Here is a 12,710-nt window from a genome sequence, read left to right as displayed (position 1 = left end):
ACATAGGACGAAAACAGAAGTAATCTTCTTTATTGAAAACTTACTTTTAGAAAATTTTCAGGATTTGCTGTTTGAACATAATTTTGGCAGTGTGATAAAAGGATGAAACTCATTTGTATCAATATTATCTTTTCAAATTATTTTGTTTTGAACTTGACAAAATTAGGGCTGTGTTCCCTTTTCTGGGACATGTTTTGATTCTTTTTTGTTTCATTGAGATGGAACTCTTAGGGTGAGAGTCAGAGACCAGCCAAAGTGTTTCAGACCCCCCCCTCATTTCTTATCAAACACGGATACCTAAATAGTATCCCTGTGTGACTTGCCCTGCTCCTGCCTCCTACCTGAAGGTGAGCCTCTATTCACTTGACAGGCCCTGAACCTCAGAGTTGGTGTAAATGGGGTCTCAGTTGCTGGAGAGGGAATTGTTGGGGGGAGGGGGTTGCCTCAGCTGACAGCCAAGCCACTGTGAGACGTCTTGAGTGAGAGCTGGCTAAACAGAGACTGTGTTCTGTGGCAGAAATTGTGAGTCCAGGGAGAAATTTACTACAACTAACTTTTATCTTATAACTTTTATCTTTAGGGGGTAATTTTCTCCCTAATTTGTCTGTAGAAAAATATATTAAAAAGAGCAAGATAGGAAAATTCCTTTAAAATGGAGCTTTACTAAAAGAAGGGATTTTTGCCAATTTTACTCTTCTCCCTGTCTTTCAGGAGAGGGTGCACCCTGCTTACCTTTTAAACATTTCTTTGATAGTTTCTCAGCAAGAAATGGTTCATCTTTCCTAGAAATGCTACCAGAATATTTCTGACTAGGGTGATTTTCTGTTCTTAAAATCTTTTAAATTTTGTTATGCTACTAAGGCATGCTTATTGAAAGTTTTAAAAAAGCATAAATGTGTAAATTAAAAACAAATGAAAATAGCCTGCATCTCTTCCCCCCCTCTACCCCTCTCGTTAATTCAGTCTAAAAGCCATTCAGTAGAGTTCAGAAAGGTAGGAGTCTGTGTGACATAAAACTTAGAAGCTGTAAGAGAATAGATTGAGAACTAGAGGACATTAAAAATTTTCTGCATAGAAAAAATTCGGCTACCACATGGACTGGAAAATCTATTTGCAACTCTCACGTTCAAAGGGCCGATTTTCCTTATACGTAAAGAGTGTATACACATCAATTAGAAAAAGAGCAACCCAACAGGAAATCTGCAAGGGAGAGGAACAAACTGTTCATAGAAAAGACTCATTAGCATATGAGAAAACGGCTGTTCTCATTCATAAGAGGAATGCAGTATACTGAGATACCACTTTTCATCTGTTAGATTGACAAAGATCCAGAGTTAAAGCATCTTTTGAAAACTATGAGGAAGCAAGGACTTTCAAAACTTGCTGGTTAGATTGTGAATTAACACAACTTCCATGGAGCACAATTTGGGAATACCTAGTAAATTTACTACTACAGATTCCTTTTGACCCAGTAATTTCACTTCTAAGAATTTATCCTACTGATAGACTCCCACACAAACTGCCAAAGGTGTAAACTTATTCGTTGTAGCATAGTTTGTAACAGCAAAAGAAGGTAAAAAAAACAAATGTCCATCAATAAGGGGCTGGTTAAATAAATTACACTGTATCTATATAATAGAATACTATGTAGCCATTAGAATATAAACTTCATGTGGCATTGTCTAAGGTATACACTAAGAGAAAAAAATATAGATGTATAGAATATGCTACCATTTGTGTAAGAAAAAAGGGGAAAGGGTAGTAAATGTATTTGCTTGTGTGTGCATAAAATGTTTCTCCAGAAATACACACAAGAACTGATGACATTGGTTGTCTCTAGACTGAACAGCTGGGTGGCTAGAGTACAGGAGTATGAGAGACACTTCAAAGAAGACCTTTTTAGGTCTGTTGAATTTTTAACCATGAGGCTTTACCTATATAATAAATAAATTTTCAGTTAAAAAATTGAAACACCTTTCAAGTCAAAGAAAAAATAAAAAAGTGTCAAATTTATCAAAAACTTTTACAGATCCTACAGACGTAAGCATTAGATAATTTTTTTCTTTGCTACAGATACCTTAACTATCTCTCTGGAATAGGATTATTTACTAAATTTCTTGAGTCATTCCTGGAGTGATCCCTATGTGACTTTCTTTAATGTCTTGTGAGTTTATATTTGTTTATATTTAAATTTTTTGCTTTAATGGTTAAAACTGAGATTTGTTTGTCGTGGATATTTTTGATTGTTGGTCATCTTTGACCTTTTTTTAAAATTTTATCAGGAAGATTGTTGCTGAGCTAACATCGGTGCCAATCTTCCTCTATTTTATGTGGGATGCCACAGCATGGCTTGATGAACAGGCTAGGTCTGTGCCTGAGATCTGAACCTGTGAACCCTGGGCCACCAAAGCGGAGTGCGTGAACTTAACCACTACACCACTGGGCCAGCTCCCTTTGACATGCTTTGATAGGGATATTATTGAGACTTTGTAAAAGAATTGGGAAGATTTCTTTTTCCTTTTTTTTTTCTCCCTTGCTCCCCAAGGCAGACCAGCTGAGTTGAAATTCTCTCGATACTTTTCCCTACACACTACTTGTCATTTTACCCACAGGAAGAAGAAGGAAATACTTGCAAAACACAGAAAACCTCCTGGCTTCAAGATTGTGTTTTATCCTTATCTCCAACCAATGATCTGATGGTTATAGCTCGGGAGCAAAAAGCTGTATTTCTAGTGCGTAAGTACTCTCTTTTCAGTGGCCTTTATTTTAATGTGTAGAATAGAGCAGAAAATGGATTAAGTAGGAAGAAAAAATGTTATTTCCATTGTATGTGTTATATGGTGGCATTCTATAGTTTATTTTTATATATTATGTAACACTTTTTAAATCCTTTTTAAAATTTTTCTCTCTCTCTTTTTTCTTTCTTTTTCCTTTCTGTTGTGTCTTCTCTCTCTCTTTCTTTCTTTCCTGGCTGCAGATACTTTAGCTGTCTCTCTGTGGTGCTGCAGAGGCAGTACTGGGCATGGTACAGTTCTTGTAAGGGGCAGTTAGAACTGAAAAGGTCGCTGACCCCTTCTTAGTGTGTGATAATGTGAGTGAGGTGATTTTCAACTATAATTTGAAAACTCACAGTGTAATTTCCTATTTGGGGCATAAGTTCTCAGGTCATAATTTTTGTTGATTACAGTTGAAGTTTGGGCGTACGTAGGATATGAAAACCTATTTAAAATGCTTATGAGATGGCCTTACAAAGCAGATTTACTCTCTAGTAGCATAAATCTAATAGATAAATATTCTCTGCCATCTGAAGATAAAAGTAGTGTTATAAATAAAATGTCAGTGGTACATAAGAATTAATAAGTTTATTCTGCAAGAACTGTGACAGCATGATATTGATTTAATTGGAGGAAGGAGAGACTGAATGCTAGGAGACTGATAGAACTTTATTAAAATCTTACAGAATTTTTTAAACATTATCTTATATTTGCTTCTGAAAAGACCCAAATCAATTAATACAGAACAAATAAACTTTGTCCTCATCATTCTAAAGGGAAAGAGTGAAATTTAGAAATTACTGTTGTAGTGTGCTGTAGTTAAAGTTATTTTATATAACTTAACTTTTTCAGCAAAATGGAAATATAGTGATAAAGGAAAGGAAGAAATGCAGTTTGCTGTTGGCTGGAGTGGGTCTTTGAACGTTGAAGAAGGGTAGGTACCAGTTAATTTTTTGTCTCTGTGTTAAATGGCTACGTGAAATTGTTTGACTTGTAAGTGAATCTATTAAAAAGCTTCATCGTTTGGAATGTTTAGTAAATGTATATTCTTCCCAACTTTAGAGATTGTAGAGCATGATTCAGTCAGCAAATTTTAATTTTACTCATCATGTGATTACTTTTAAAAAAATGCTCATTTGGAGAGGATTTGAAGAAGAGTTCAGAGAGAATCCCATAACATCCTTGCCACATTTTGTCTTTTCACTCTGTTCTCCATTACTAACTTCATTCAGCCAGAAAGTCAAGGGCAGTCATTGTCTTCTCTGCTTTGCCAGCACTGGGCTCGTACTTGAAGGGGACAGTGCTACATTAATCCTTAAACTCATAAAGACTTCACAAATGCGAGTTGGTATATTCAGGTTTCCTACTGACCCAGTAAGTTTTAAAACCAGATCTCTAGTGTGGTTACATGATGGAGCTGCTAGCCTGCAACCTGGAGCCAAAAACTGTTTCCAGTTAAATTTTTGTAACTGAAAACCATGATCAGAATGAAGAAGATTCTTCAGACTTTGAATTTATATAAAAGACAACCAGATGGAAGGCTATAGTGTGTGCCTGGCCCATTGCAGATGCTCAGTGAAATGTTTTCTACTCTTATCAAAGTAAATGATAATACTTCTCTTTATGTCATTTAGTCTAAGCATTGTGAAGACATTTAATTTCTGTCAGAAATGCAAAGCAAACATAATGATTCGATTACTTTAAAGACAACAAACAAAAAGATTAAATTTTGTTCATTGATTACCTAAAAGGATGGATGGGTCAAGAGTGTTCGTGATTTCTTGGATTAGCTAGTGATGGTCCTGAGGTTTGACAGGTTAAATAAGCGTCAGTCAGTTGAAGCTGTTTTAATTTTGAGCCTTGGTCTCTGAGCTCCTGACAAATTTTTCAGATCTACATGTCAGAAAAAAAATCCCTTAAAGAACATCCAACCTAGCATGTGCTTAGAAATAGGTCATCAGGGGCAGTTTCTGCAAAATATAAAAGAAGCAGCCAACCAATTGGAAATACAGTAAGTCTCTAGCATAGTGTACTCTGCAGAAATGTGATTGACACTTCCTGCCACCCTCTGCCCGAGTTCTTAGCTGATGTGGAGGAGAGGGGGCCAGTGGGAAATGACAGCCTGGTGATCAGTTGATACTTTCTCAGTTCTCTATGTAATCAGTTGTGTATAGTAAAGTTTTGCTTTTTTTTACTCTCCTGCTTTTCATGACAATACAGAATGAAAAATACTGCTTTTTATTAACCTCAAGTGAATGTGACATTACCTTTTATGTGAATGAATTTTTGACCCTACTTATGGTAGAGTTTTACTATATTTTTGACATTTTGCATTGAATAAACGTGGTCCGCAGAGCTCATCTTCCGCTTACTGCCCTTTAACACTAAATTACAGAGAATTAAAAGTGATTGATAAATCCATTAGATAAGCATATCATTTTGTTTTTGTTTTCAGGGAATGTGTAACCAGTGCTCTATGTATCCCACTTGCAAGCCAAAAGAGGTAAGGATAAATAAGAGCTATTCGTTTTCTTTGCCTTGATTTCTGAGCCGTGAAGGTGATAAATTTCGTCTGTTACAGGAGTTCCACTGGCCGTCCTGACTGGACCTGCATTGTGGTGGGCTTTACCTCAGGCTACGTGCGCTTCTACACCGAGGTGAGTCGGTGCTCAGCACTCAGAAAACACCAGCTGACGGGGATACCTAGTCATCCCTCCCCACGGTACCCATTTGTGACTCATTAGATGCTGCTTGGGAATGTGTAGTTGATACTTGATGGGTGTGGAGGCTGGTGGGGGGAGCAGGGTGGTGGTGGAAAGTTCTGGTAGAAGCTATAGAGAAGAGAAGCTGTATTCTTCTAAAAAGAGAGTCGCTGGTCTCCATGAAACAGTGCTGGGGAAATGATGCTCTCTGCTGGCCATACCTGTTCAGGTATATTGGTAAGAAGACGATCAGGGCTCTTCTCTGTGCTTCCTCCTAGAGTGGTGTCCTCTTGCTTGCACAGCTTTTGAATGAGGACCCAGTGCTACAGCTTAAATGCAGAACCTATGAAATCCCACGGCATCCTGGCGTGACCGAGCAGGTAGTATAAAAGAGTGTGTTCAGAGTAACAGTAGCTTTACTTTGAAGTAGCTTCTTCCCTCTTGATTGGCTGAAAACTTAAAGATACCCTTGTCTGTGGCACAGTTCGCTGTGCTGTCATGTTCTAGAAATATAACCTATTTATAGCTGAGTAAAGAATACCAGTGTTGCTTTTACTTAATGAAATATTGTATGTTTTGTCCTACAGTAAAATAAAACACTTTAGTCAGAAGCCAAAAAAGCTTTCTTATTAAGGTAAAGCTTTCTACTTAAGGCAAAAATGCGGTATTATATAACTTTATATCTTTTTTATTTGGATTTAGGTATCAGAGTTATACAGAGTGAAAGAAAAAAGTTCTGGCCTTACTATTAATACTTCTACTACATTGTACTTACCTGTTTCTCAGAAAAGTGGTTGTTAAGTTTTTGTTTATAGTGGAAAATATTTTATATTTATTGAAGGTCTTGACAGAAAATAATACTGTTTAGTATCTAAGGCTCTCCACAGTTTTCATTTCTTCCTAGGTACTGTGTGAGATTTTGATTATCTCACAGTCGAAAAATAAATGTAGAGCCACATAAAGCAATGTGCTTTTGTTTGGCTCACATAATCAAAACTATACAGTATGCCATCCTTCTTTGTGCTACTCTGCCTTCAAAAGATTTCAAGTAAACAGATGTATATATTGTGTGCCTATGTCAACTTAAATTGTATGATAGAAGGACTGGAGCTATAGGGACTGAAGCTATAGAAGAAACTTAGCAATCTAGTAAGAGAGACTAGACTAATACCTGTTAATACCTATGAATGAGCTAATCAGTAATATAAAGCAATACCTAATTAATTGCTAATTTATATGGACAGACTAGATTCTCTACAAATTTGGAGAAAGGGGAGCTCCGTTAAGACTAGGACAATAAAAGAAAATTTCATTGAGGGGGCAAGATTTGAACTAAGCTTTGAATAATGGGTATGGAATTTAGTTAGTTAATGGGAAATGAGGGGAAAGAATTTTAGGTAGTAAGGAGAGAAATGAAGGAAGGTTCAAATGTAGGACTATGTATGAGACAACAGAGAAACCTATGTTAGAAAATATGAGAAACTTTTGGATAGCCAGAGTGGCCAAATTTTTCATAAATTTGAAAGCCAAGTAAAAATCAGAATTGATTCAGGAAATGAAGCTGCTAAAATTTATGAAAAGGAAGTGAGGTCATCAAAGGGATATTGAAGGACTCTTTCTTCCGGATGAATTGGAGTTGTGAGTGCCTGGAATTGAGGAAGTTAGTTACCTGTTTTGTTCAGTTATCTGTAATAGACATGGAGTGTTGGGAACCAGGACTGTAATGGTGGTGGGAAGAGAGAAAGGACCACTACAAAAATCATTTTAAAGGAACAATTGACAGGACTTAGTTATTGTGTAGAGATGTAGGATATTAAAGAGAAAAATGAGTTGCCTCTAAGATATCCATCCTGAGGAATGCTATTGACAAAGTTGAAAGAGAGGACTGCTTTGGCAGTAAATAAGGGTTATTAAATTTGGTTTGGACTTGTTGAGTTTGAGATGATGGTAGGAAATAAAGTGAAAATACCTGTATGCCTGTAATGATGTTACCGAACAATGGGCTCGTTCTGCTCCCTGTGATCTGAGCCAATTAATGACAACGAGTTAGGGATCGAGAAAGGAAGTTTTAATTCGATTAGCCAGCAAATCGGAAGACAGGTGACTAATGTCTCAAAAAATCCATCTTCCAGGGTTACAGAATCTTGAGGCAGTTATAGGGGCAAAATGGGCAGGAGTGGGTTTAGAAATGTCAGCCTTCAGGCATGACGGACTCCAGGATCTTTCATTGTCCTTTTCTCCTATCAGTGGTGATGAATATCTTGTAGGTGTGTTTCCTGCCTGTGGTCAGCCTGTTCCTGGTAGAAACTCATAGAACAAAGTTTTAATCTATCAGGCTATAGGAGAGTACATACGTAGGCGGAGGCCATAAATCAGGAGAGCATGTGAATCTTTTAGAGTATGTGCAGAGCAGTGAGTAGTCACACAGAGGAGGGGCTGCGGTCATTTAGCCTAGCAAGATGGCTTCACTTATGTTCATGTACAATGATACAGAACTACTGTCTAGGGACGAAGACTAGATTGAAGGTGGTGGTTGAAGTCATGGATAAGGAACAAATTCTTCCAAGCAGAGGATATGGGTAGATAAAACTGAAGACTTCATCATAAAAAGATAGAAGATGAAACTATTGAAGGAAACAAAGAAGGAGCTGTTGGAAATCTAAAAAGATGTCTGTTCATTGAAGATTATCTCTCAAGATCTGTTTACCATTTTTCTACAGATTCTCTGGATGGTGAAGATTCTTTAGACACTTTAAGCTTGGTTATGTCTTTAATACTCTTTTTTTTTTAGAGCTGGTGGAAAAAATGTAATTATCATTTAAATACTTGCTTGCTATTTGCTATGTGAGTGACGAAAATCTTTTGGCTGAAAAATAATTCTTATTGAACGTGGAGAGAGAAGTCTTTGTTGTTGCTCTCTATGCTGCATAAGCACCTCTGGATCTGATACCTCAATTTATATATTGGCTGCTTCTTCTCTGTACTCCCAAATCTATTAAAAAACATGGGAGCAGATTTCCTCTAGTTCAATTTTGGGGGCAATGAGTGTAGTAGGGGTGACAGTGGGTCATTGCGGGAGAAGATTCCAAAGAGAGATCTCTTTCTAGAATGTTACAGAAACTTCTGTGGCTTCTGCACAAAGATCTCTGTCACCTAGCACAACTTCTGTAGCTTTTGGACCATGATGTTTGTATTAGTATCTTGAGGAAGACCATCTGTTTTTGGAGATAATTGACTTGCTGGTGATTAGTTCCTCGAAGGCAATGAGGAGGCTCTCTCTCCACTGTCATGCTCAATGAACTGCGCAAGCTTGGCCTTGTGGACGGGTCATGTGAGCTGTGAGCACCCAAGTCAGCTGCCTTCCCCCTGGCTCTCACCCCTCGTGACCCACAAATCTCTTTTAAAAATTGAAACAGCCCACTAATCCAGTGGAAAAAGGGCAAGACAATTCTCAAAAGAAGAAATATAACTGGTCAAAAAGCATATGATAAAATTTTGAACCTTAATAATAATCTAAGAGCTATAACCAATTACATTTGGATAATTTTTTGCCTTTCCGGTTGGCAAAGATGAAGATTAACAAAACTGTTGGTGACAATATGGAGAAACAGGCACTCTCATGTATTGTTGGTGGAAGTATAAAGTGATAGGTACTTTCTTGAAGGCAATTTAATAATGTGAATGAAAACAAAAATTGTGAATACTCCCTGACCCAGTAGACCCACTTGAGGGAATTTACATGAAAGTAATGTGGAAAGATACATACAGAAGAACGTTTATTGCAGTGATGTTTATAATAAGGAAAATGTATTAATTGATGAACCAGGCACACAAGGTTCCTGCTTTCATGGAGCTCACTGTTTGGGGATAGTGGAGGGAAACCAGCAATAAACAACTAGAGATACGAAGATGATTCCGGTCTCTGATAGGTGCTGTGGAGGAAGTAATCATGTTGATGAGATAGCAGTGTGGCAAGAGAAGGGAGAAGCTATTTGAGACAGAGGCTCAGGAGCAGCCCCTCTGAGTAGCTGCATTTGAGCTGAGACCTGAGTGATCAGAAGAATTAGGCAGGTGAAGATCTGGGAGGTGAAGGTCCAGCCACGTTCGGTGCACTGAGGTGATTCAAGGGGCAAGGAGAGACGACATTAGAGGTATGTGCCGGATCTTACAGGCATGATTAAAGAATTCGGGTTTGATTCTAAATGCAGGAGGAAGCCATTGGAGAGTTTTAGTAGGAGAGTGGTTTGATTTGCAGTCTCACGAAGATCATGCTGGCTGTGTGGAGCATAGACTGTAGGGAGCAAGAGTGGGAGCAGGAGGCCAAAGTCAATGTCCATCAGTAAGAAGTGGTGAACTGAATTTTGGTACATATAATGCAATACTGCATAGCCATGACAAAAAGTGATTTGCTCACTTATTGAAATGGAAAAATATCATTGACATATTATTGAGTAATAAAAAACATTTCATAGAATACTGTGTGTGGTATAGTGTCATACAAAAGCGTATAAGGATGTGTACTGAGACATGTCTGGGATTTCAGATGAGTTTCCTTTTTTCTTCTTTCTACTTTTATGTATTGTTCCTATCTGCACAATAACTATATTTCATTTTTATGAAACATGCTTTTTTTTGTTAATCTCACCATCTGTCCTGAAAGTATTATTCACCATGCACAAAAGCTCATATTTGAGAAGAATTTAAGTCCTTGACCAAAGCGCATTCTGAAATTAATTTTCCGTTTATTTTTACTGTTCCTTTGCCTCACATTGTTCGTCTGTTGGTAGTTGACAGTGGTTTAGTCATCATATTTTTTATTTTTCATTAATCATGACATTCGGGTATAATAGAAAAACAGATATGCTTATCTGGCTATGATGAAAATGTGTTATTTTCTTCTTTCTTACTTCTTTAATAGAATGAAGAGTTAAGTATCTTGTATCCAGCTGCCATTGTGACTATTGACGGATTTAGCCTTTTTCAATCTCTTCGTGCTTGTCGAAATCAGGTAGCAAAAGGTAATTTTTTAGTAAGATGTATTTAACTTCTGATGATGTTCATCTTATTTAATTTAACCTACTTAGAAAATTAAATGTGTCCTCTAAATTAAAAAGGTCTTTCAAACTAGATTTATGGAAAAAAACCTGCTGCTGTAAAAATGGGACCGCATTGTTGGGTAGATTGCTTAGTAAGATAATGGCAAGGACTGAATCATCACCACTCTTGACATTTGCCAGTGGAGAGTGTGACCAGCACAGGCTTTCTTCACTGACACAGCGATAGGTCTTGGCCCGTGACGAGAGAGATTTGTGCCTGTGTTGAGAATCAACATTGGGGTGAGGAATTTAATTGCATCTAGCTAAGGAACCAAATTTCTCACTAGATCAGCAGCTAGGGGGCCAATATTCTAAAGTCTTGTGATTCTACATGGCTTCTGTCCTCACTAGGGGTAAAGATACCACTGTGTGCAGGGGAATTTTTCCCTATGGCAGGCGGAATATCAGTTTCTTTTGGCTAACTTGGAACACTTCTGAATGGAGAAGTTAGAGGCCTAAACGTAATGTACATATGGGTAACTACATTATTTCCAGAGTTGGGGGTGAAAACTGTCTCACTTTTACTACCTGTAGTTTACATTCTGATGCTATTATGTCTTTGGAAGAAGATATCGTATTTCATTAAATTCAAGATGCTATTGATTATAAGATGCACTGTTATTTTATGTACCACTAAGAAGCAAAAATGCTGCCAGTGAAATACACACCATCAATTTTAAGATCCCAGTTTTAGAGATGTTCAAACATGAGGAAGAAAAGCCTTAATTACAGCCAATGAAAATACAGTACTAGTGCTGACTTCCTCTTCTGGTTTTGGGTAGAAGGGCCTTATTGGCCCTAAAACAAAGTTTAACTCTTAAATGATTTAGACAGCTGCCTGGAAATATAAGTTAAATAGGATGTGTTTGCAGATTCATAAAGGTTGTTCATAAATCCAGAACTAAACTGTAAGGTGTAAAGTAACTTCCTATAGGGAAAAAAATGCAGCATCTTACATTGCACTAGAAAAATTTTCAGTGTCTTTGTAGTGGGTTGATGTGATTGGTAAAATCCTGAAGTCTTGGTTATGTGGTTCTTTAACAGTACAAGATTTTCTATAAAGTCAGAGTTCGTTTGAATTTTTATACCTATTTTCATAATCTTTTAAATTATTTAAATGCAGCCCACTGTCATTGTCATTTTCTTGGGAAAATTTAAAATAGTCACCATTTAATATAAGTGCCCAAAGAGACTGGCAGTTTTCTGTAAATAATAATTCCGTCAATAAAATAAACTAGAAATAGACAATTGTGTTATACCTGGTATTGTCAGCATTTAATTTTTACTATTTTTGAATTCCTGTTTATTTTGTTATGTATAATACCATAAAGCCATTTTGTCTCCCAAGAAGTAAGTAAGCTGCTTAGTGCTCTCCTACTGTAAATTGCTCTAAAAGAATTCTGATTACTTAGCCACAAATTGTTGTGACATTTATTTTGGGATGTAGGAAAATTCTCTTTTCTTGTCCTTACTATCAAATCTGAAGTCCCAAGAGGATTATATTTTTCTTTATTAAAGTACTTTTCCTCACTTTCCAGAGTAAGCAACCAGAATCCAGCTGTATTCTTATGCATGAGAATTTACATAAACCTATGGCAAAAGGTGTAACTTGCTTTTTTTCTCATAACTCACTCACTAGGTGGAAATAGGTGAACAGCGGCATTGCGTTAATTCTTTCTGGCGATGCTGTTGCTGTTAAGCTATCTTTCTATCAAGCCTGGCCTCAGTTACTTGCCTTAGAGACCTTGCTGTGTGTGTGCTCCTGCCAGGCATATAGAGCATCAGGTTTTTAGTTTTTCACCAAATAGGGCACTGGTTGCTGTTCCCAGGATTTTATCCACTGTCTTTCTCAAGGGGGAGAAATTGCTTATTTCACTACAATTGCAGCTTGAATTCATCTTAAATTTTAGTAATAGTCTAGAATTTTTAATAGTCTTTTCTAACTACTTGAGTGTTCCAAAATCTCCTGTGACAGCCAACTTACTCTTGTAGTGTTTTCATTTTATGTGCACTTTCTTGGCATAAATAAATCTCACTTTATGCCTTTTTACATTAACTTGCTTCATTATTATTAGTTGAAATTTTAGAGTAATAAGTCAAGTTATCACAATTTTAATGATTTTTTTATAAAACTTCAT

General features: G+C 37.0%; 1 protein-coding gene across 1 annotated transcript in view; it reads left to right on the top strand.

The window, feature by feature from the left end:
• Positions 1-12,710, top strand: part of RAB3GAP2 (RAB3 GTPase activating non-catalytic protein subunit 2) — a 98,480-nt gene that overhangs the window by 35,379 nt on the left and 50,391 nt on the right. The window contains exons 3-8 of the mRNA NM_001309159.2: positions 2,613-2,736; positions 3,627-3,708; positions 5,230-5,277; positions 5,356-5,431; positions 5,755-5,856; positions 10,395-10,494. Of these exons, the coding sequence (NP_001296088.1) occupies positions 2,613-2,736; positions 3,627-3,708; positions 5,230-5,277; positions 5,356-5,431; positions 5,755-5,856; positions 10,395-10,494 (532 nt within the window). The remainder of the gene's footprint in view (positions 1-2,612; positions 2,737-3,626; positions 3,709-5,229; positions 5,278-5,355; positions 5,432-5,754; positions 5,857-10,394; positions 10,495-12,710) is intronic.

This window comes from Equus caballus, chromosome 30 (assembly GCF_041296265.1).
Source record: "Equus caballus isolate H_3958 breed thoroughbred chromosome 30, TB-T2T, whole genome shotgun sequence".
Lineage (NCBI taxonomy): Eukaryota > Metazoa > Chordata > Mammalia > Perissodactyla > Equidae > Equus > Equus caballus.
The sequence above is the reverse complement of the archived record's forward strand: the minus strand, read 5'-3'. Positions and strand labels throughout refer to the sequence as shown.